Raw genomic sequence first — 25,930 nt, 5'->3', positions numbered from 1 at the left:
TAAATGCATGTAGAGTATACACAGGGTACCGTGTATCCTATAGACAAACGCTCTTTGGGTGCACTGATGTGCTTTCAAACAGAATCGGTGTTGGAGCTGATATAGTGTGGGTTGAGATAGCTGCTGAAAACTATGTTTCAGCTTCAAACAAGAAAGCATAACATTTAATACATGGTTTAAAAATCTCTGATGGGTTATATGGCAACAGTGGGGGAACCAGTATTTTATATCTAGGAACTTCTAATAGAAAGACGACTGACTTGATCTTAACTTAAACGTTTGCATACAAACAATTGTTATTGGCGTTTACTAGCAAGAATTATTTCAACTGCAGACAGAAACCTTTAGGAAAACAACAACCAATGGTAGATCTGCAGAGATTATTTGTTTGTGAACCTGTTTATTATTTATTCGATATACATTGTTGGTGATGTCATAATTTTTAAGTTATCAGTAGCAGGGTAACTGGCCAAATTCAACATTCAATATGTGGTGTTGGTTTTTGTTTCTGTGGTAGTATTTTAGTGACACCTAAAAATAATGACTGATTTTCCTATTGTGCTCACACTTTATAGAGAAGCACATTATTTTCTGTATTTAGAAAATCTGTTTTCTCTAAATTATGGGGGTTTTCCATCCTTTAAAATGGCATTCATTGAGGAAGACATACTGTGTTGACTGCTGCGGCTCCCTGTTTAGTGTCATGTGATCTAATCGGTGGGAGAGAGCTGAGTGGAGCACCACTAAAATTACATTTTAAGACAATGAAAGCAAATGGTTATGTTTATGAAATAATGAAACTACTTCTTTGTAAGTAGCACACAATTAACTGGAACCACAATGAAATATGTTAAAAAATATCAACATGTCATATCAACCCAAGGAGTAAACATGCTGACATATAAGCATTTCAGCAACCCGGAGCAGGAGCAACATGTAAGCTAATTGAAGACTGCAGCTGTATGCATGAAGTCAGATATATTTGTAGTATCAAATGCGAAGGTTTTCCAGTATTACAGCAGCTTTCCTGACCAAGATGATGCTAACTATTATCTAACTGCACTTTAGACATTTTATTAACTTTAATGTAGTATAAAATTGGAAATCTAAATATAAATGGCTAATCTTAAATAACTGATCAGCAAGTAAAACAATCTGATTTAAAAAATGGAATAACTTATTTAGATAAATAATGCATTGTTGTTTTAAAAGTTTCAACCTTCAATTGGGCACTGGCAGTGTTACAGTAAAAAAGCACCACTGCTTCCCTATATGGAGGGAATATTGTTTCATATTGTTTGCAGCTACATTGTAACCTTGTAAGGTTTTTGTAATAAGTGTCCTGAGAATTTGTGAATAAGATTTTCTGCATGAATAAAAGTGAAATGAAATGAAATCGCCATCAGATGAACATGCCAATTATTCAGCTTACTATGCTTAGAATTGGCTGATGTTCAATTTCTAATCAGCGTTTATTAATTCAGTTTATTTATACAGTGCCAATTACCAACAGGCATCGTGTCAAATGTATAAAGCAAAAATGTCCCATTCATCTTTACTGTTGTGGAATTCTGTTAGGACAAAGGTTTGATTTAATGGTTTAATATTTTATTTAATGGACTATCGTTGCCATTGTAGTAAGCAACTTTCCCAGAAAACATTTCTCCCAAATACAGAAATTTTAGATCTTAATTCACATTTATCCAATTCAAACTGACCAGCTAACAAGAATTAGTTATCAAGGCTTTCTTTTGTTTGCTTTTAAGGGATTTCTCAAAAAGAAAAACATTTAGAAGATGGTCCTATATTAAAAATAAATGAATTTGTAAAAAGAAAATCTGCAAACGTAAAAAACACTGATCTATTGCCATTACAGCCTTATATCACCTTCATAAACACCAAGTTTGACAGGTAACCATTGCAACAATTAGACAAATTCTTACATCAGACATATAAAGTAACAGAAGTGAAAACAAGTGCAGTTTAAGCTGAGACTCTGCACAGACACAGGATCCAATCTAAGGGGGGTTATCATCAATCATCGCACTGCAAAGTCACCTTGGGACAAACACATACCGACACATTACTCTGTCACACTAATGTGTAACCTGGGGTCCTTTCCTCTTGCTCAGCAGCCGGTTAACCTGTAACCCTCTGCAGCAGGAGAAACGTGTCCAAACACGACAATTTATGGTTTAAAACCAAGCAACCAGTAGAGTTTACAGTAACAAACGATAAATTAATGATACTGGAGGTATGTTTGACCCCCTAATGATGGGTCCACCGTGATATACACACAATCATGTAACTACAAAAAAAAAAAAGAAAATGTTTTCAATGGATCACCTGAATCTTACACCTACCTGTCTGCCTCAAACATGTTATTCGAAAGCAAAACAAACACGTCCAGGTAATTTGCGTGGATTAAAATCTTGAAAGAAATGTGTCCGTTTAACCGTCTGGGCCCTTTCTGTTTTACTGTCTGCGCCAAACACAGAGATCTGCTGCAGTGTGGATAATGTCAGCAGGTGAAAGCGTGTGTCATCATGATGATATCAGAAGCCGGCCAAATTTCCATGAGTGGTGGAAGTACAGCGTTGTTCTGTGAGAGCTCAGTTTCAGTATGAGGTGCCTCTCCTCTGTTCCACATGTTTTTCCTTTCCTGATTGGAGGTTAGGTCTGTCTGTGGAAGGTGGTGGAGGGATGGGAGGGTAGAAAAGGAAGGGAGGGAGGGTAGGATGATAGATCAGACAATTTACCCCCAAAGCGTTTGAGAAGGCGAGGTGGGTTCCCTCATCTCTGAGAAACAGAGAAGCCAAAAGAGGGGGAAAGTGGAGGGGGTTGGGGATTGAACAAAACCACAGAGGACACTAAAAGAGGGGCAAGCAGTAATATTGCTACTATGGCAGGACCTAGAATATTATAAAGATTTTAGCTAACACATTCAAAACAGTATAAGAAATTCCCAGTTTGTGTACAATTAGTTGGGAGTTTAATATCTATCTTAAGGAAATCTCCTTATACCGTTTCGATTTTAATCCGGTGTTGAAATGAATTGGTGCTGTTTCCAACCATACCCATTCATTCATTCATTCAAGATTAATTAGGATTATTCTGTACAGGGAGGGCACCGGGTTATTCGGAGGAAATGGGACACAGGCAAAATCAAAAACCAACCATTGAAACCAAACGTTACCCTGGTGATATCACCAATTTCAGAGCCATTTTTAAAGATGAAGGAAGAGTTACACAGTGTGTTTATTAGTGAACTCCACCAGACAGCTCCTTCTCTGTAGGTAAACATCCCAGCTCCAGTGTGGAAGAACCAGTTAAGTATGTACTGGGTGCTAACACGCTCGTGATAGAGGGAACCGCAAAATGGCCCGAGGGTGAAGAGAAAAGTGGGAGGTCGTCAGTCTGTGTCTGTTTTAAATGGTTAACCCACATGGAGATTCCACCCACATACCCACACACAGTGTTGCTCAAGCTCTCTCGCATGCACGCACGCACGCACGCAGGCACGCACTCAGGCACGCACGCACGCTTCCACCCCTGACAACAAAGAGCCTCATATGGTCAACACAGCTCTGTTTCCCCGTCATTCATTACTTCTTCCTAAAGCTTTATAAAGCTCAGACAATTAAAACACTCAGCTCTTCCTGTATGAGCAGTTTCACCCACAGAAAATTAACTGACATGGATAAAACATCAATGGCAAGTCATTTGTCAAGTAATAGACCAAACACCAACAAGATCTAGATTATAAGAAAAGAGGATTTGTTGGTTTTTGTTGTCTCATGATGGTGTCAGGTGTACGAATAATAGGGAATCATTTCAAGCTGAAAAAAAAGTAAATCTAATTCAGTGGTGTTAGAAATAAAAAAATGAGAATACGCTCATGAGACATACAGCAATTAAGTATTTCTCAGTCTTTATTGCTTCATATTTTACTGTGGTGATTTCTATTAATTTCAAATTGCTATGTAGAGTGATCCAATGAAATGCAAATAATTGGTTACTTAAAGTGAATTACAAAACTAACGTAGTCGCTAAAACCTAATTTGCGATGTGCCTTAGTCCTGCCGGGACTTCGTTTAAAGATAATTTAACTTTGGGATTGGGCTACCACCCCAACATCCACAGAAATGGCAAGGTAGGAAGGCAGGTCTATGTGGTCTATGCGTTTTTGGATGCTAACATGCAGAAAAGATGCGGTTTAACTACAAGGAAAATATAAAGGACAGACTGAAATTCTGCAGGAAGTACCAGAGGAAACAAAAGAAAAGGGAGAAAAAGTTATTTTATTCAGTGAACCCTCTGATTGGGACAAAAATAAGACATGGAGAAAAAACTGTGCAGGTTACCATGAATCCTGTGTCAGACCGAGAGTAAAGCATCCTGAGCACTATACTCGCCGGCCACTTTATTAGGTACACCTATCCAACTGCTTGTTAACACAAATTTCTAATCAGCCAATCACATGGCAGCAATTCAATGCATTTAGGCATGTAGATATGGTCAAGATGATCTGCTGCAGTTTAAACCGAGCATCAGAATGGGGAAGAAAGGTGATTTAAGTGACTTTGAACGTGGCATGGTTGTTGGTGCCAGACGGGCTGGTCTGAGTATTTCAGAAACTGCTGATCTACTGGGATTTCCACGCTCTACCATCTCTAGGGTTTACAGAGAATGGTCAGAAAAGCTTTTCAGCAGATGGAAGCATGAAGTGCTCCAACATCTCCTGATAGCTAGCTGCATTGACCCTGCCCTTGATAAAACACAGTGGACCAACACCAGCAGCTGACACAGCACCCCAGACCATCACTGACTGTGGGTACTTGACACTGGACTTCTGGCATTTTGGCATTTCCTTCTCCCCAGTCTTCCTCCAGACTCTGGCACCTTGATTTCCGAATGACATGCAGAATTTGCTTTCATCCGAAAAAAGTACTTTGGACCACAACAGTCCAGTGCTGCTTCTCTGTAGCCCAGGTCAGGCGCTTCTGCTGCTGTTTCTGGTTCAAAAGTGGCTTGACCTGGGGAATGCGGCACCTGTAGCCCATTTCCTGCACACGCCTGTGCACGGTGGCTCTGGATGTTTCTACTCCAGACTCAGTCCACTGCTTCCGCAGGTCTCCCAAGGTCTGGAATCGGCCCTTCTCCACAATCTTCCTCAGGGTCCGGTCACCTCTTCTCGTTGTGCAGCGTTTTCTGCCACACTTTTTCCTTCCCACAGACTTCCCACTGAGGTGCCTTGATGCAGCACTCTGGGAACAGCCTATTCGTTCAGAAATTTCTTTCTGTGTCTTACCCTCTTGATTGAGGGTGTCAATAGTGGCCTTCTGGACAGCAGTCAGGTCGGCAGTCTTACCCATGATTGGGGTTTTGAGTGATGAACCAGGCTGGGAGTTTTAAAGGCCTCAGGAATCTTTTGCAGGTGTTTAGAGTTAACTCGTTGATTCAGATGATTAGGTTCATAACTCGTTTAGAGACCCTTTTAATGATATGCTAATTTTGTGAGATAGAAATTTTGGGTTTTCATGAGCTGTATGCCAAAATCATCTGTATTAAGACAATAAAAGACCTGAAATATTTCAGTTAGTGTGCAATGAATCTAAAATATATGAATGTTAAATTTTCATCATTACATTATGGAAAATAATGAACTTTATCACAATATGCTAATATTTTGAGAAGGACCTGTATTGCTTTTCAGCAACAAGGCACTCAAGGCACTCGTTACAACCAAGAAATGCAGAAGAGCATCTCTGAACACACAACACGTCGAACCTTGAGGCGGATCGGCTACAGCAGCAGAAGACCACACCGGGTGCCATTCCTGTCAGCTAAAAACAGGAAACTGAAGCTACAATTTGCACAGGCTCACCAAAATTGGACAATAGAAGGTTGGAAAAACATTGCCTGGTCTGATGAGTCTCGATTTCTGCTGCAACATTCGGATGGCAGGGTCAGAATTTGGCGTCAACAACAGGAAAGCATGGATCCATGAAACCCAACAACAACTTGTGATCAAACATAGCACATAAAAGCACATAAAAAGAAAAAACAAATAATTGCAACAACCTCCAAGTACTGATAAAGTGGGTAGGGGTCACATAAGCGGAAGACGACGAGTACGAGTACGAAGGTCACAATTAGTTAGGGTTTGACCCAGTGTGCCAGAGTAAATTGTAATAGTTTATAACAACCAATCTGTCGCAAAACATTTGGCCAGGTAATGTAAATCCCCTAAGACATAAGCAGATGTTCTGACATGACTTCTCAAGTGGATTTTGGATTTTAGAAAGGTGCTTCTGCTTTAGGTGCCACTTGCAAATCAGTCCAAACCCAGTGAGGCTTTTTATTCTCGGAGGTCTCAGAGTTTTATTTAGTTTTGTTTTTAATTATAAAGAATCTTGTCCACCTTCACCTTTATCTGAGCTAAATACTCATGCAGCTGTTCTGCAGACTCTCTCTGAATCTGACACCCAGATGCCATCTGGGTGTCATCTTGGCGCTTTTTACAGCTTCATCTGATAGCAATGATGACAACAGAGTTTTGGATATTAGTGTTACAGCCAAAATTTGCAAAGAGCATGTGGAAACATGGGCAGTGGTTTTATGAAGAAAGATAAACTGTTTATCTGAACATCAGCATTAATACATCTGAGGAAAGAGATGGTCTATACTGTACTGGAATCTGTTCCATGGTAGATAAATGTTAAATGTAAAACCTGTCTCTAAGTGTAGTTCCATCATTAAGAAACAATTCTGCCCTCTGCTGGTATAATCTACAACTGTAATTGAACCAGTTAGTTCAGGATTTTAGGCTAAGGCTCATATAACAAATTAGCCATCATAATATTTAAGGAAATGTTTTCAGTCAGTCAGTCATTTTCTACTGCTTATTCCATAGTGGGTCACGGGGAGCTGGTGCCTATCTCCAGCAGTCTATGGGCGGGAGGCGGGGTACACCCTGGACAGGTCGCCAGTCCATCGCAGGGCAATAGAGTGACCAATTAACCTAACAGGCATGTCTTTGGACTGTGGGAGGAAGCCAGAGTACCCGGTGAGAACCCGCACATGCACGGGGAGAACATGCAAACTCCACGCAGAAAGACCCCCGGCCGGGAATCAAACCCAGGACCTTCTTGCTGCAAGGCAACAGTGCTACCAACTGCGCCACCGTGCAGCCCAGTTATTCTGAAATGTTTTCAGAATTAAAAAAAAATTTAAGCATTCTGTTGCATCCACCTACCCACTGGTGACGTCATCAGTGCGCACAACATGCTTGCTCAGCACATCTCCATCACTCATGTATCCAGTGACCTCCATGGCGGTGCCTTCCTGCTCCAGTTCCTCTCCAGCCCTGTCTCCAAGTTCCACGCTGCACAGAGCTCCTCCCCTGCCGGCCAACTGTCTCCGCAGGTGCCCGGGGTACAAGTAGCGTCCTCCCGGCCCGCCACCAGCCACCCGGCTGCTGTAACCATTTCCCACAGAAGGGGCATCACCTGCCTGCAGACGAGGGCTGGACTGTCCCAGTCGCCATGGTGACAGCGAGGAGCGGGCAGAAGTAAGGCTGAGGATGCTTCGACTGCTCACACCGCCGCTACTACTGTTGTTGTTGGAGGACCCACCACCACTGCTGCTGTCTGTTGTGACACTGCCATCGAAAGTGGTTTCCAGAGTACTAATACAGAAAGAGAAAAAAAAAATAGTTTTGAATATAAACAACTTAATAATTAAGTAATTTTGTACAGCTTAGGGAATGGAAAGGAAGAAGTAACTCAGCTAAGGTAATTGAGTGCACAGGTGTGGCATTTCATTGGCAAAACAGCATCAAGAAATAGGCTTTTGGTCAGCTGTGACTGATAAGTCAAAAACTCATATCAGATTTTTATCCCTCAGGTCACACTGACAACAACAGGTTTTAGTGTGGCAACTGTTCTTGTGTGACAGAGATCCCAATGTGGCTATTTTCAATATCAGTGAGGTGTTTAAAACTAACAGCAGAGGAGGTGGAAAGCTATAAGTGGCTATTAACTGTACTTTCTTCAAAATATTGGGATCAGCAGGTCAAAGCTGAGTGAAAATCTGCCACCAAAAAGGAAAGATGTTACACCAGTACTTCTAAACAAACAGTCTTCTGTCCATGAGCTGGTTCAACCACTGCCTCAAACCTGATTTGCTCCGTTTACAACTCAACCATAGCTGTTTTTGTTATTCGTGTTTTGATTTTCAGTGCAACACAATCTAAAAATGTCTGACAGCACAAACATAGGTTAACTGGACAGGAAATTCAGATTATCTCTGTTGATATTTTGATATCACCATGATGTTAGTCTAGATACAGATATTTCTCACAACAACTGCAGGAAAATCCAAAGGAATTGTAATGAACTCATGAAAATAATGATTGGTTCGAAAATCAAAGAGATTAACATGAAAATTAATTTACACTTTTTTGTTAAGGTGAGATAGTGTAATTATATGTAGTGTAATATTTAAGCATTATTGAAGGAAAGTTTTTTCTATTTTACCTGTGTGTGACCTGAGTTCCTCGAAGACTGGACATGGTCTCCTCCAGGTTTTGCCGCAAGTCTGCGATGTTTTTGACGGAGCGCAGCCGTCTTGTCTCTTGGTCTTCACCTAAATAAAACATTAAATAAAAAGATCAAGAGACTTGAAATATAGACTCTGAACAGACAGGCAATACTGTAAGATTGCCTACCTGAAAGGTCCTCGATGGAGGTCTGGCTGGTCTTTGTGCAGGAAACGTCTCCACCTCTTCCCATTAAACTGCTCTCAGAGTTTACCATTCCCTCTCCATCTGTTTGGCTTCTAGGGTAAACAAATTGTGCAAGTGATTAAAGTGAGGAAATCATTGGTTGTGAATTATGGTTAGTGGGGACCTAATATTCAGAAAATTGTCACGAAGGAGGGATAAACCTGATTAGAATTTAAATCTGCTGTGTCTTGTGACTGCAGTAAGAAGTGAATGCCTGCTAAGCTTCAGACTCCAGTAACATTTGTCTTTGAAGGATAAATCAATGCAGCACAGCAAATGCACTGTAGCTAGAGACAATGACGTTTGAACGCCTCGCTCATACGCTGCCTTTGGTCTTTGCCTGACTCCAGACTTTGTCCTTGTTGAGTAATGCAGACTCAAATGAGGGGGCCGGTTAAAGTCTCTTGCTGCTGTGCATCTAGGCTACTGGTTAATCTAGTACTGGTTAATCTACATAAATGTTGTTTTAACAAGAAAACAATGTTTGAGCTTGATTTGATTTCTCAGCATCTTTGTAAGTATATGGTTTATGGAAGGCTAAGTTGACATAATCATCAGCAGCAATTATATTTAACAAGCAAACTACAAAGGAGAAACCTTCTAAGTTGCAAAGTGCCTTGCAGTAGTATTAACACTCCTTGAATTATGTTGTTACAACCAAATCGTCAATGTACATTACCGATCAAAGGTTTTAGATACACTTTCTCACTTAATGAGTCTCTTTATTTTCATGAGTATTTACGTTTTAGATTCACCAAAGGCAAAAAAACCTGAATGAACACACATGGAATTATATAGTAAACAAAAAGTGTGAAATAACTCTAAACATTTTTATATTTTAGATACATCTAAATAGCCACCCTTTGCTCTGATAACTGCTTTGCTCTCTTGGCCTTCTCTCCATGGGCTTCATGAGGTGTTCACCAGGAATGGTTTTCCAAAGAGTCTCGAAAGAACTTCCCAGAGGTTCATTGAGAGACGGCCAAAGATTAATATTTCAGTCATCACAGCAAAGGGCTGCTACCTTAAGGAATCTAAAATATAAAACATATGTAAAGTTATTTTACAATTTTTTGTTTGCTACATAATTGCATGTGTTCATTCACTGTTTTGATGCCTTCAGTGAGAACCTACGTACAATGTAAATAGTCATAAGCATAAAGAAAAGCATTAAATGAGAATAAGCGTTCTAAAGCTTTTGACCGGCAGTGTATATCACTGGAATTTAATGTATTTTGGTGAGGATTTAAATGATAGATTAACACAAAATATGGCAAAATTGAAGTGGATAAAGCAAAAGGAAAATTGTTTTTGTTATTATTATTTACAAACAAAAATCTTACAAATTTTAGACACACCATTGACTTCAATCCTCTGTTTCTGATCTCTAGGCTTTCTGAAGGTTTTTCTCAAAATTTGCATTTGGACTTTGTATAATATATCATTGTTAGTTTAATGACCATTTAAAAGATGGACAATAGGATTTTCGCACCAATAGATTGATTACCAAATAGCTCATAGATGAAAACTTAGCTTAAAGTAGAAAACTGACTAATAATAATGCATATCTCAGGTCCAGTATCAGGCAAAATGTTTTTATTTCTACTTCCTAAACAAATGTTTTATTAGATATCATTTATCTGCTGCAGATAGCTTAAAGGCTTGACATCATGGCTTGCCCTCTGCTGGTCAAATTTCAAACTGCAAAACATGCTATCTAGGTTGTGTGACAGAATTAAGCTTAAATTGAAAAAAAAAAAAAAAGCAGCCAAACCCCAAAAAGAAAAACTTAATAAAACTTCATAACATTAACTGTTATTTAAAAACAGAACAATCCAGGCTCTTACCTGTACATGAAGGGTGCGACAGTAGCTGTGTTGGGGTGGCTGTGTAGTTGTTGCGTTTGAGGTAGCTGCACGCTGACAGTGTTGCTGGCTGTGCTCTGTGTAGTGCCTAAACCTGCCACAGGGGCGGTGCTGGGCTTTCCTTCTGTGGAGGCCAGGCTGGAGGTAGAGCTGGAGTGCCTGCTGTCCCTGTCTCTTTCCAGGGGTCCACGGTGCATGACAAGTCCACCTCCCCCTAGCCGCATGCTCCGAGGCCTCTCCCCTGCCTCCTTTACTGAAGAAGCTTTGCCCCCAGCTCCCGGGGCTTTGCCTCCTGGCTTTGGTATTCCACTATGTGCTGGGGTGGAACATTCCTTTTTGGCAACTTTCCCCCCTTTAGGAATGAAACTAGCAATTTTGGAGGTCTTTTTGTGTGACCCATCCACATCTGCAGGAACGGATGCCGCTGCTTCCTCCTTAGGCTCCTCCCCCCTCAGCTCTGTTCTATCAGGGATGCGTTTTCCCATTTCCTTCCCTTTCTCCTTCCCTTTTTCCTTGTCCTTTTCCGGGCCTTTCACAGAACCTTTCTTGGCAGTCAAAGCTCTGCTGAAAGTGCGTTGGGCAATGCCCCTCAGAGCGATTTTGGGGCTGCTGGCAGTTGTTGAAACTGTGGTGGGTGCTGTTGTCCCATTGCTGGTTCCATTTATTCCTGGTCGGAGGTTACCATCTTCTTCTTCTAGAGGGTCCGTGTTTGAGCCAGTTTCAGATCTCTCCACATGCGCTGCTCCAGGCTGCCTGACTGGGGCAACAGTGTCTGGCTGGGGCACTGCCGAGGAAGTTTTTGATCCTCCTTTGCTGTTAAAGAGCTTAAGTTTCTCAAGCATCGATTTCTGAGTGACAGCTTTCTGAGGAGCTTCAGCTGTTGAAACAGCCTTGGAGAATGTGTCCTTCTCTTGCTTACTGGACTGCATTGCAGAGGCTGGGTTGCTAGTGGATGAAAGGGGTTGGGAGGCAGTGTGCTTGGTGCTCATAGACTTGCTCCTCCAGGGCTTGCTGCTACTGTTGGGTTGAGGAATAGCAGTTGAAGCGGAGGATGAGGAAGAAGGAGGAACCAGGTGGGAGGTAGCAGATAGGGCACTGGTGGAGGAGCCGACAGTCACTACAGATGATGGAACATGCTCACTCATCACAGATGGCTGTGAGGTCATGCCCTCCAAGGAATCTGCACCAAGAATAGACATTTTATCAAACAATAAGGCAGAAGCTGAAAGACCAAGAATAAAAGAAAAAGCAGGTGTTTATTCTGTTTAGACCCCACACAAAGTGACCTTATAAGGTTCTGAGGGATAAACTTGTGATTAGTTTGTTTCAGGCAAGCCACCAAAGCTGTTAAAGAAACCTTAGCAATAACAATAAGGGACTCCATCACAAACTGTTTATAAGAACAGCGAGGAGCAGGCTCAAGTGCTTTTAAGCCTTGCCAAGTAAGCCATATCAAGAAGCAGTTCTGCTGCTCTTATAAGGCTCGGACTTATATGGGCTGGTTTTGGTCAGAGTCCCTCAGCTCTACAAAGAAACACTGACTAGTTACATAAACACACCCTTGGGAAAAAAAAACATATAAAAACAGAATAAAACAAATTATTCAACAAGGAGAACAAGCCACATCTTGCAACACCTCAGTGTGGTGAGATCCTGCATCCATTTAGAAACTCTCAGTGTACATCTACACCATGTGACTCAATGAGCAAACTTACCAGGAACTGGAGGAGGAAAAAGAGAATCCTACTGGTGAAAGTTGCAGCCTGTCTGTAAATAAGAGTATCCTGAGGGCTTCTGAGGTTGTCAGTTTGCATGCAGATCACTGCTCCCAGCAACACAGCTCCAACCAATAACATTTGAATATTCAAACACCAACTGCCAGAGAGAGAGGGCCTGTGCAAGGAGGACTGGGTGGACTATATCTTTACACTTTAGTTGCAATAGATCACCCCCAACTCTCTTTACTTTGCATGAGCACACATACAGACAACATACTTAGTTTAAGTCTTTCAGCAGTTGTTTTGTTTTACACGATCTACGTATTTGTTCGGTTATCTGAATACAACTGGAAATAAGATATGCTTTGTGTAGGCCGTTTATATTTTACATTTGCTATGTTTAAAAAAAGTGTACAGACCCTCGTATAAAAAGTAAAATTTTGGTGATGTAAAAGGGGAAACAATGATTAAAAATGTTTGCACGTTTTAATGTCACACATGTTAACTGTTATATTTTGAGTTGTCAAAGTATGCCCACTATACCTTGCAAAAGTTCTCCAAATCTATAAATTTGTGAGGTGATCCCTTGTCCAAAGCCCTCTTCAGTTGACGCGACGGACGTGGTTCTGGAACCCGTTTAGGCCATTTCAAAACTTCCATTTTTTTCTGGTGAGCACATTCTTGTGTTGACATAGATGTTTGCTTGGACCATTTGATGATTCCATGCATCATCACTAATTTCTATCTAAAGAAAAGTTATCCCACAGCCTGATGCTGCCACCACCATGTTCCACTGTGGGCATTGTGCTTATACATAGTTTTCGGTGTTGTGGACCAAAATTTAAAGTTTTGGTTTCATCTGACCAAAGTTTTATTTGAATCTATTGTCTTTGAAAGAAAAAGGCTTCTGTCTTGCCACCCTACACCTCAGTCCAGAAAGACAGAGAATCCAGGAGACCATGTTTAATAAAACCAGTATTGGTCAGACATTCCTGCAGCTTTTGTAATGTCACTAATGTCCCTTACTTTTCCAGTAACCGATGACTATTTTCACATTGCCATGATATATTTATAATGCTGTGGGATTTTATGCCTTGTCCTGCCTTGTCCTGACTGATACATGTTGTTACCCAACTCTGGCTTAAGCCAAACATTGCAAATGAGCAAATGTCAGGTAACTGCATTTTTTTACAATGTTATCTAAAATAACTCACTTTGCACTTAGCTATTATATAGGAATGTGTTTGAGTGAGGGTTTTATGAAGATGTGAGGAGGGATTTTGTTTTTTAAGCACAATCCATAATGCACAGAATTGTTTTACAGGTCCTTCCCCACACAAATCTGCTTGTTTCAGGAACATTTTTAATATAGGATAATGCTGCACAATGGTACATGGCATCAAAAATGAATGAATAAGATTATTTGAATTTGAATAAAAAGAATAGGGAACCTTCTGGCTAAGAACACAGGAAAAATCATCACTTTTATGAATTACATTTTATTTAAGATAGAACATCATACAATATTTTAAACTGTATTGTTTAATTTACATCATGACAAATGTTCAGCATTTATACATAGTGTTAAGGAATCACACTTATTGTATACCCATTTTCATCAGTATCGTCTATTTATGTTTCCAGGCCTTTCATGTCCTAATTGGAAACTGGCACTCACAAAGCAGCTTTCACTTTCTCATCCTCTTTAGCATTTAGTGTGAGCAGCATGGAACAAAGCAGCCATTAGGAAGTAATTAGGGCCCAATTAGATGTGCTAGTAGTTAGCTATTAACAAAGTGGGTCAGGTTTCTAATAGCTGGATTCCTATTGGTGGTAGCTGAATAAGATGGGAACCATATTGAGTGGAGTGGGAGAATGGTGGGGCATGCAGTTCAGGTTTGGGGTGAATGAAACTTTGATGTGGGCCAGCAGTAAGGTCTGTGCTTTCACAGAATTGGGTCAATTTGGATTTTGGGTCAGAAAGGAACGGAGAGAGAGACACATAGGGCATGGAAATGCTTTTGACTTGGAGCCAGCTGGTTTCTGACATGACTGGACCAAATTAACAGGAATTACATGTTCCAGTTAGGATGCCAGGTCAAGACCCAGTAGTTGGAGAAAATATTATTTTTTTTTGTTTACATTCTTTGTTTTCTGATGAAATATTTACGAAATGTAATTTTTCAAATGACTTACATTCAACAGTGATCCATCTGAAACTTTTGTCTCAGTACTTACTATTAATGGATCCCAGTGCTGCTTTGACACATTCAATTATAACATAGTGATTAAAAGACTGGAACATGGATGGGATTGTCTGGTACGCTGCAAAATTACTTCAGATCTACAGGCAGACCAGGACTACTAATAATAAATCTAGAAGTTTCTTCTACTAGAAGGTACGCTCCTTCAAATGGGAAATCAAAATACTGTTTACTGGAGCTTTCCTATAAAGGTCAAAGTATTTTCAGTTCATTCTTATCGTTCCTTGGCTATTTTTGTTTTTAAATCAGCATTTTACTGACTCTCTTCTGTGATGCTTCATTTTTTTCTATTGTTCTTTTAATGGATTTTTTTGCCTTTGTTCTTTAATTTTCCTGTAAAGCCCTTTGAATTACCTTTTTGTATGAATGGTACTGGACAAAAAAAAAACATGTTAACTTTATTCTATAGGCTAGATGAACACATGGCTCATGCCAATATTCATATCCTTAGATTTTCTACTTTTACATGTTTGTTGCTTTCAATTACCTGCAAGAAAGCACAGAAGGAAGCAGTTTCCCTCCAAAATAAACAAATTATTTCTTAGCTGGTTTAGCGAACGGGTCACTAATAAAACGACCCTCTGCAGCCTTAGGCTAAATCCGGAAATTACACTGATCACAGTTGTTCATGTTGGTTGTTGGGCTGGCTGATTCAGGAAACATGCTGAAAGTATTTGAGTGTTTGACTTAACTGCTTAATTGCTGCAGCCATTAGTGATTAAAAGCAAAAACAGACCACCCAATTTTTCTACCTCCTATATGTCTGAACATCCTCTAATTCTGGCTCAGTCTAGTTGCCTTCTCTTCTCAGAGCATCGTGATAATATAAAAGCCTCTCAAGGAATCACACAGAATGGAGTTTAAAGCTCTTTTTATGGCTTTTACACTCGTGGCTCTTTGAATATGTATGTGTTCAAGTCTGTCTGGAACAGAGGAAAGAACTGCAATTTCATACAGTGTCAACACTCGAACAGTGCATGCAGACATGTCTGAGCATGCCTGTCACGTTAAACAGAAACGGTTGGAACTATATAATCTGTAGGGCCTGAAACTGAAGCAAAAGCAGTTAGCAGAGCTGTGCAAGATGGAAAACAAGCTGTAAATGTAATAAAGGTGGCATCCGCTGATATGTCTTATATGACTCAGATCAAAAGCCTGACAGCTCTTCTCATGATTGCACCAGTCACAAGATGTCAAGCTTTCAAAAAACAAGCCACCAAATTACTGCCCAACTCAGGTACAAATCACTTGCATATACATAGATACAAACACACACACGCCCACACTCAAACTGGAATATGTGTTGTGCAAGCTTGTCCCATCAAATATTCAAGCTATGAGCAGGACTTTGTAGAGGAGATAAATAAGCCAACTGTTTCAGGTGTGTTGGAACAAGAATGCATCAAAATGCTGCAGGGCATCGGGCCCTGATGACTGGAGGTTAACACCCCTGGCTTACCTTATAAACAAAACAGGTGTCTTAGCACTTATTTTCCGTTGACTTGACCTGTTGCCCTCTCCGGGTGGTAAGCTTTATCGGCCATAATAAAAATCATCATTGCATATAGTTTGTCCAGACCAAAACGTGTCCTGTTAACCGACAGGGAGGCTTAATATTCTGCACAGAGAAGGGGACACCTTTTTTTTTTTTATTTACTGACCCATTCATTGCCACTTCATTTTGAGCCTGCAGGTGTTTGCTTACTTATCACGGTCTGATTTCAGAAGGCATCCCTCTTGCTCCTCACTCATTGTGCTTCGAAAAGCAAGAGGGACAGGGAGCTTTTGTGAGGAGTTTTTTTTACTTTTTAAATGTTCTCCACATGAATAAACTCAAACAGTGACGCTATAGCTCACCAGAAAGCTATTCATTCAATAAAAGCAGCAGACATCCAAACTCCACACAGAAACATGCACAAACACAACCACAGGTGCCCCCTGCTCTCTCGGTTCAGTGTAAATTAGTGAACACCCAGATTCTGTCAGCTCATATTAACACAGAGCAGAAGAGGACATTCAGAAGTGGTCCTGTACTGTGGCTCTGCCTGGTAACATGACTTACTTCTGGTGTCACAGGCACTGACACAAAACAGCTCTGGCCTCATAGCAGATGCAGCATGAATGTCTCTGAACATCTGAAACTGCAGTAGCAATGTTTTATACATGCATGTAAAATTAAAAGTTAGAAACTGCTATTACAAAATCAGTAAAAAAGATACTATTAGAAATTAGCTAAATGAAACTATATCTGACAATATCTTTATAACAATATTTAAAATAAATCATATAAATATGTCAAAAGAACTATTACGGTTTCTACCAGAAGGTGGTTTACAAGTTATAGACGACAAACCTTGTTGGTGCTGCAGACATCAAGCAGGAAAGTAAAGTAAAGAAAAAAGTAGATGGACAGCATAGGAGGGAAGAGACCCAAACTGTGTCCAGACATCCAGGGAGAGAAGCCAGGAGGGAGGAGGAGTGTAGTCCAAAGACATTATGAGGGAGGAGTTTGGAGACAGAGAAGGGCAAGGGTTCTGTGGTCATTTTAATACAGGCAGAGCCTTTCAAAAGTATTCATACATCTTGAAATGTTTTACATTTTGTCATGTTACAACAAAAACGTTTGTGTTTTATTTATTTTTTATAAGTCAACACAATGGTTGGATTTAGCTTCGCTTTCCACAGTAACCTTAAATAAAACCAAGTGCATCATGCAAACCAAAAAACACACCAGGTCAAAGATCAAAGCTCAAGGTTAAAGTCTGCACTCCACAAATGTGGACCCCACAGAAGAAGAAAGACACGCTGAAAGAAAATAATAAGAAGTTCCATTTGCAACTTGCTACAAACCATGTACAGGACAGAGGAAATGTGAAATGCGTTTAGGTCAAATGAGAGCAAAAAGTAACTTTTTGACCTAAATGCAAACTGTGATGTATACTGCAAAACTAAAACTGCACAACACCTTGAACATGTCATTCTCACAAAAGGCGAACCATGGTGGTGGCAGGATCATGCTGAGGGTTTGCTTTACTTCCGCAAGGAAAGGGAAGCTAACCAGAGATAATAGAAAGACGGATGTAGCTAAATGAAGGAAATTACTGGAATACCCGGTCTGAGGCTTTATTTCTCTAAATGTGCAAAGCCAGTAGAGCAGGGGGGTCCAAAGTGCACCCCGAGGACCGTATGTGGCCATATTTTCTACTTTTTGATACTGGCCCATGTAGCAAAAGGTTTGGATATCACTGTGGTTAGGGCAACCCCCCAAAAGACTTCCAGCTATAATTGCATAAATGGTTGTTCTCCACTTTTAGGGACCTACAATGATTTCTAGAGCTTTCTACACTCTAACTGGTGTCAACTATACACACTCTGTGGAAATTTATAAAACAATCTTTACTTCTTGGAGTATCTTAGACATTTTCTCATTTATTTTCACAGTGCTTTTCCTGTTGACCCAAGAATGAACTACAAATATTTTTTCCAGTAATTAAGATCAGCTGCTTCCTTCATGCTTCATCCATCAGCTGATAGCCCCCTTCATACAAGTGTTCACAAGAAACCAACACTATTTACTGCAACTTTTATGCACAAAAGTTCCCTTTATTTAGCATTAATGAGAAGTCATTCAGCAAAATATCATTGCCTTATTAGACATGAACAAAAATAGTCTCTACTGATGGATCTAATATTCAACTTCAAATGAACAGAATATGTTACTGAAAAAAACAATTGCACCACTTCTAAAACAAACCATGATTTAATGCAAAGTTAATCATAGCAAATAAAGAATCAATTAAAAGGTTCTCTGCATCCCCTTAATGTCGGATTCTGCAGAGCTCTTTTTACTGATCTGACTATAACCTTGTACAAATGCATGAGATCTCCCAGTATACAGCAGCAAAAGCCCCCATCTCGGGTAGAGGCACTCATCAAAGTAACTGGCAACAGTGCATTTCACAGTGTTGGACTCTGTTAATCTGGCACTGTTTAACACAATGACAACTCTCGGTCAAACGTTTCTGTGTAATGCAGGGTAATGAGTTTAGACTGGACACTAACAAAGTCCATATAAAGGTCGGATCCACTGAATGGTCACAAAGGCTGCATCAAGCAACATTTTTATTTTATCTACTCCCAAATACCAGGATTGGAATAAAATTAAGACACTAATACAAACATACAGCAGAGAGAAAACCTAATCTCAAATATCAAATTCATAGTTTTGTTTAAATCATCCTTTCCCTGGAGCTAGAGGGAACGCAGAAGTACAATACCTTGTTTTGCACACAGGTTTTAAGCGGATCGTCTGTTAACTGCACTTGCTTTTAAAGTGGGTAGATTTCCTATTCTGGTTTAATAATTTAAAATGAATGCTGCTTGGAAAAACTAAGCAAATAAAATAAATACTTGTTAGACCATTGTAGCAGACTGAATGACCAATCCTGATGCAAATACCCTGCACTTATGATCAATCTCAGATTGAACTAAGCATGCTCCAATTCAAGAAACCTTTCTCAGAACCAGGGTAGGTGTTTTGGGGCCGCACTTTGATCCTCTTCATATCCACTGCTTCTCCCAGGGTAAATTCAGATTACGCAGGAAGAAATTTATCCTACAAAAGCACAGTTATGGGGATAGTTTTTTTACTTTGAACCTTTTAGGTGAAGATTTATGGAAAGCTTTTTTGTTGGACTGGAAGAATATTCTTTTGTTTTAGTATTTATTGGGTTGTGTATAAAAACTCCATTTTGAGTTATAAGGTGAAAATGTTGTCACACACTCAAACACTTCTGCAAACTGGGCTCCAGTCTTAGAAGAGCAAGATGGCCAATTCAACATCTGTACACAAGATTTATGTAAACAGCAGAGTTAGTCAAAATGCAACACAACAAAGAGCCCAGAGATCAAGGGCAAAGAGTAATAACAACATATAAATGATGTCAAGTTATGGTTCAGAGTAAGATAATTAAAATATTAATTAAATGTAGGCAACAGCTTGTGCAATTTCAACGAATTAAATGTCTGTGAGATCACCACCAAAAACTGTATGTGAAGGTGCTTGTCTGACTATCTATAGCAAAAAGTATGGCAGTCTATGTGAAGTTTCTCAGGCCTACCTTTGTTCAAATGTAAACTTGCTTTGGTCTTGTCACCGCAGCCCTGACTGCGTCTGTTCCCAGCAGCGCTGACCGAGCTTCTGGGAGGGATGTCACTGCCAGCAGTGGACACCCTCGTTGCCGGGCCAGGAAGTCTGATGAACAGAAGACGAGATCAGGGTAAAAAAAGACAAAACTAGGGAAAGGGGTGTAGAGGGGGAGTAAATAGGCCAGACATTTAAGCTTCCACAAGGTAGCTATAAAATGTTAAGGCTGGCTTGATTTAACACAAAAAGGACTTTTTCACATGACACAGGTTAGAACAGGTTTAGAACGAAGAATTGTTCAATTTCCCAGAAAAAGATAGAAAAAAAAAACACAGAAAGAGCTATACTTAATCAGTTAGACAGATGTGTCTGACAAATTATGATTCATAAAGACAACTATGAATTGGAAACAATTTGGCTATCATTATTATTATTAAGCACATATATCAATAAATCCCACAAGATAACTTTGTCTTCTCCAGTTTTAAAATTTCAGGTTCAGGAAATTTATGAGGCTACAATCTACAAGCTAATATTAAGTTTTCTGATCTGCCAATTGCACTGACTTCCTGAAAAACACGCTTCCTTTCTGTTTTCCGGTTCAGCGACAAACTGCAGCTTCTACTGATATTAAGTAACCACACTGAAGATCAGTGAGGCTATGGGAGTTGTGTCTTATCAGGCTTTATCTAACAAGGACTGAAAATTAGAACAAACATGAATGTCTGGCTTGTATCACAGTTCTTCTTTGGTTTTTAGTTTTGCTTTGTACGTTTACAGTAATCTAATGAAGACAGGTACATCTGATTTCAAGCTCCAGATTTTATGTACTGCTCCTTTACTTCCCCACATGGATTAGACAAAATACTTTATCACAAACATCTAAGACCCAAGGACCGGTATGACAGAATGATTCCATGTTGAAAGTCGATCTGTTGTCTTTAGAGAGGTCTGTATATCAAGCTGTAATCTAACCATGCTGTGGCCAACAGGTGTTAATAAATGTTAATAAAAAGCTAATTCACTAGTGGCAACATCATCATCATTGTTCTTAGAGACTGAGAGGAGAATGGTGATAAGCAGATTAGAGTTCAGCTCAGGTTCATATTATAAGAACTCATTTCCAGCAGGCTGTTCACTTGTCTGACAGTTTGGCCAGGAACCGCGGAGTAGAAGGTTTAACCTCATTATGTAGACGGAGAAAGTCTAAGATTATTCAGCTTTCAATTATGTCAGGACCAGTCAGTCTAATGCTTTTCCTCGCTGGATTTAAAGTCTCTGTTGAAGAGTGTGCAGCTTGTGTGTGTTTCTCCCAGGAGAACAGCTATTGCATTTTGCTTTATACCCTCTAAGGTTACTACAACTGTCAGACCAGAAATGGAAAAATATGTTTATGTTTCAACATAGTAAAACAACACTTAAGTACTTTCAGTGCATCCACATGTGGCTCTGATCAACCAGCAAACAGATTATGTTTGTAACATTTTCCAGTATGAAGCTGTTAACAATTGTTTTGCTGGCTTCCTAAGCCATATTCAGCCTGATAGCTCATTCCACCAACCCTGCAACATTTTCAACCATTAATAAATTGCACACCATACAGGTCTCATAGAGGTATCAGATGTAGGCCGACCATCAGCACAAAAAAAAAAAGCTCAAAGGTGTCATGTCTTCTCATCTCAGAGGGATGAGTGCAGTATTTAACCATCAGCAACCAGAAACACATGGAGTTGTGGATATTTTTCTCGATCTTGGCCAATTGCCTCAGCCATTCTTTTAAATTGCACCATACAGCAGATCTGTTAACAGTTGACATACAATGATCATTGGATTGAGATCTGGGGAATTTGGTGGCCATGTGAAAACCTTAAAATTATCTCCTCATGCCATTTCTGAACCATTTTTGCTTTGTGACATTGCACATTATCCTAACGGGTCTACGTTGCCTGTAACAATGCTAAGTTAGGTGGTATGTGTCAAAGTAACATCTAAATGGATGACATGTAGCTTCCCAGCAGATCGTTGCCCAAAGCACCACAGCTTCCACCAGCTCGCCTTCTTCTGAAAGTGCCTCCTGGCGACAGTTTTTCTCCAGCGTAAGCAGCACGCACACACCCAATAATCCAGATGATGTAGAAGAAGACTTGATTCTTTAACAAGACCACCTTCGTCTATGCCTCTGTGCTCTAGTTTTCATCCTCACAGGTCCATTATAGGTGTTATGGTTTTGGACAGGTGTCAGCATGGGCACCCTGAATGGCCTGGGCCCATACACAGCAAACTGCAACCCGCTTTTTATTCTGACACCTTTCAATCAGAACCAGCAACATCTTCCTTAGCACATCTGTTGGATCAGCCACTAGGGCCAGCCTTTGTTCTCCACGTGCATCGACTGGTGGCTACCCCATAAATGTCACAGGTTCACCACTGCTCCTTCCTTGAATCACTTTATGATAAATACTGATCACTGAAGACTGGAAACAGCTCACAAGAGATGCTCTGAGACAGCTGGCTAGGCATGGTCACACTCACTCAAATCTCTACATTTGTCCATTTTTCTTGCTACTGACATGTTGAAAAAAATATTCAGTTGCTGCCTAATATATATTCCACCCACAAACAGGTGTCATAATGAAGAGATAATTGGTGGTATTCACTTGTCAAAATGTTCAGCGGTCATAATGCTATGCCTGATAAGTGTAACTGAAATTGTTTTTTTTTTCATCTTTTTATGACAAAAACATACTGGCTATACTACTCGAAGGATGGTTAATTAAAAGTTGCATCTGCAGTGCTTTAGAAGATCATCTAATTATATCATCATAAAAAAAATTTTTGGGCCATTTTTAATTAAAGCAAACAAAAACAATATACAAATTTTCAAATAACCAAGTCTGTTAAAATACTACAGCAATTGCGTCCCAACTCTTCACAGTGTAGTTACACATGTTCATCAGACGATGGAGGCATTGCATCACTTCGTAGGTGCGCTTGTGTCTTTGTAGGGGTGCAGGTGCAGCAAATCAAAATCTGGGAAGGGCTGCATGCAAAACTGTCTTCAACTCAGTTTCAAGGTAAGTTATTACATTAGAATACAATACATGCTGAAAAACTGGGATATTGTCAACAGAACTAAATAAAACAGAACGAAGGCACGTTTCTGTCACGCATCACTTCAAACACACACTTCCTGCTGCAGATTCTGTGTTAATTATTAATGTCACATTATATGGGGCATGTTCTTGTCAAGAAAACCAACCCACACACACTTACTTACTTAAGGGTTATCTAAAGGTCTTTTACAGCCCATTTAGCAGGCCTGTCAAATGAGGCGTGATGCCAGAAACAGACAAGAAACGTCTGAAAGTGGAGCCAGGAGCTTTAGTTCTTATCTGCTGAGCACTATCACTTATGCATTATTGATTGTGCACATAGTAGAGATTGCCCTTAATCACAGAGAAAGAAGCAACACAAGCCTCATTAAAGTTCAAAAGAAAAGTTATTTTTGATTAGGGACAATTTATAGCTGTCTAATTCCAGGAAAGGGGTCAGCATAGGAGGTGTGGTGGAGGAAAGAAACGAAGGGGCAAGAAATCGCAAGTGCAAGAGAAGCTGACCTAGAGCTCTTTTTCTGACCAATGGAAAACTTGAGAAGTTTACTCTGACAAGCATCCCTAGAGGAGAAGAAAAGAGACAGGAGATACGGAAGAGGACAAGGAGAGAAGGTTTAGATTTAGAATTTAAATGATATGGAATGTGAGCAAGAAGGTAGAAATGTCAAAATGATGGATTTTAACAGCTGAAACAGAAAGTGAAACAGACAGATTCATCCACTCTGTCTCATGGTTAAGCTGCATAGATTTTGCCAACAAGGCTCACCTGGACTGCATTTCGGCCTGTGCTGCTTTCTGCGCTGTGGGGGCAGGAGTCCCATGCGGAGAGTGGCTGAGCTGTGCCGGAGCGCTGCTCTGCTGGCTGAGGGAAGAGTGTGTGTTCTGGGTTTGTGCCGTCGGTGGAAGAGCGGGCTGGGAGTTTTGCCGCTGAACCTGCTGTTGCTGCTGTTTGTAGCGGGATAAGCTAAAGAAGAGTCCAAGAATTGCTTTCAGATTCCCATTCCGAATCTCTGAGGACCAGACAGAGAAAACAAAAAAATATGGTTCTATCGAGCCTTTATATATGAAGTGTAGAATTAGTAAAGTCCTGCATTTGTCCAGCTTACCTTCTGCAGACAGACCGTGAATGTTCACTCCCTTAGCTGCCAGGAAACTTAGACAAGTATCTATGTTCTCAATCTGGTGAGATAAAGACACAAGAGTAAGTCAACAAACTTCATTTTTACATTCTGATTTGCATCTTTAATGTGAGGAACCAGGTGAGGCTGCTATGTCTTTGCATGTATTTGAGGCATTACTCAAATTGAAAACAAACATATATTGTTTAAAGAAGTAAGTTTGCAGCCCACCCTGCTTTGAAAAGTTTGCCAGATCATTAAAAATCATGATGAAAACATATGGAATGGAAATATTCAATATTTAGCAACTGCTGACAGGATAGCATAAGAGAAGTGAGTTGCTATTTATTGACTTATTTACTGACTTCTTCTTCTATTTATTTCCAATCAGTAAACATACATTATCCACATTTTATTCCATTCATGCATTCAGGTAACAGGTCCAGGAGGGAAACTGGAAATAGCCCCAACTTTCAGTTGACAAAGTTCTTACTTGGTTATACAAGGGCAAGATAGCCCATAAACATACAAATAGACTGCCTATGCTATAATATGGTCTTTATGAGCTACATAAAGATGCACATGAAATCACCAAGTTCCTCAAATCCTCTATATGTGCTAATTAAACCAAACTTGTTAGCAGCGAATCTGACTGACAGCCCACTTACTAGGAATGAGGTTGGAGATCTTATTGTGCAGCATTTGTCTTAATTAGGTGTTGCATGGTGCATAAAGACTTATTTTGATGGCCTAGGTTAAACCAAACATACCTTAGTCAGCAGAGTTAATCTAAAACAAACCATCTATAGCAGCACAGTTGCTATGACAGCAGCCCTGGCAACCTGAGCAGACTGCTGAGCTTTCACTGGACTACAGGAGGATTTGAAAGGCAGACTGGCTTTGTTAAGAGATCGACTGACCCATTATGCCCAGAATCTGATGACTGGGTCACGTGATTATAAAGTAAACCATATAAAACAAGTCATTAAATGAGAATGATCAAAGGTTGTAGGCAATGATTAAACACAACGGGTGAAGCATAAAAGATATTAAAATGGCACAAACACTCCCCTCTTATGTTACATATACATGCCGAAGGTACCAACTAGGTAGATATGATAATCTCAGATTAGCAATACATTATAGAACTGGTTACACAAATAGTCATAAATAAACAGAAAGGTTAAAACATGCTAAATATCTGGAAGTTAGCAAAAACTGGAACATTAAACTCTTAACAAATAAGAGTGGCTATAAATCTTTTTTACAGAAAAGGGAACCAAAAAACTGGGCCAGAAATCCTCAAAGCGATTTAAAAAGTAAAACACAAACTATGGCCTTTATTAACTCTGCCGGGTGTGGGCAAAAGGCAGTTGGGTACCATTTATCTAGCGATTAATGACATGATTACTCTTAATATGCAGCAACTAAATATAGCCTGACCTACAGTTCCCACCATGGTTCTCCTGTTGGGAAGCGTCCAGCTGTGAGGTGAGAAGCTGAAGGGAAAAAGGGATTTTTTTCATTTTTCACAATTTGAATGTATAAATAAAGACTGTAGATATTCCAGGAGTGTACTACAAAGTTAAAGATACATCAACCAAGCTAAGCTTATTCCCATGTTATCATTGTTCTTTCTTGTTCAGTGCAATCTTTTTATGTAAGCAAACTCATTTTATAAAAGCACCAGTACAACATTTACATTGCAATACATTCATGTACAAGTAGGTTATATTCATTTTAAAAGTTTTCTGAATATACCATTGAAGGATTTATCATGGTTAGACATGTTGCTATACTCCTGGCTTAAGACAACTATTCTTCATTAGAGTTGCATCTTCAACCTAAAATGTTGCATCAACAGTAGGTAAAAAAACAAACAAAACTAAACCCAACAAGACAGATCACATGCTATATT

The 25,930-nt window shown here is 39.9% G+C and overlaps 1 protein-coding gene across 2 annotated transcripts in view; it reads right to left on the bottom strand.

Annotated features, from left to right (window-relative positions):
* Positions 1 to 25,930, bottom strand: part of nav2a (neuron navigator 2a) — a 129,995-nt gene that overhangs the window by 56,615 nt on the left and 47,450 nt on the right. The window contains exons 4-11 of one of the 2 annotated variants that reach the window (XM_047364021.1): positions 24,001 to 24,073; positions 23,661 to 23,904; positions 19,756 to 19,889; positions 10,636 to 11,833; positions 8,732 to 8,841; positions 8,541 to 8,649; positions 7,634 to 7,690; positions 7,259 to 7,594 (exon numbers count right to left, since the gene is read on the bottom strand). In XM_047364021.1, the coding sequence (XP_047219977.1) occupies positions 7,259 to 7,594; positions 7,634 to 7,690; positions 8,541 to 8,649; positions 8,732 to 8,841; positions 10,636 to 11,833; positions 19,756 to 19,889; positions 23,661 to 23,904; positions 24,001 to 24,073 (2,261 nt within the window). Of the gene's footprint in view, positions 1 to 7,258; positions 7,595 to 7,633; positions 7,691 to 8,540; positions 8,650 to 8,731; positions 8,842 to 10,635; positions 11,834 to 19,755; positions 19,890 to 23,660; positions 23,905 to 24,000; positions 24,074 to 25,930 lie in introns of those variants that run through there. The other variant, XM_047364020.1, reaches the window with a different exon arrangement.

The sequence above is a fragment of the Girardinichthys multiradiatus genome, chromosome 4 (assembly GCF_021462225.1).
Source record: "Girardinichthys multiradiatus isolate DD_20200921_A chromosome 4, DD_fGirMul_XY1, whole genome shotgun sequence".
NCBI lineage: Eukaryota > Metazoa > Chordata > Actinopteri > Cyprinodontiformes > Goodeidae > Girardinichthys > Girardinichthys multiradiatus.
The sequence above is the reverse complement of the archived record's forward strand: the minus strand, read 5'-3'. Positions and strand labels throughout refer to the sequence as shown.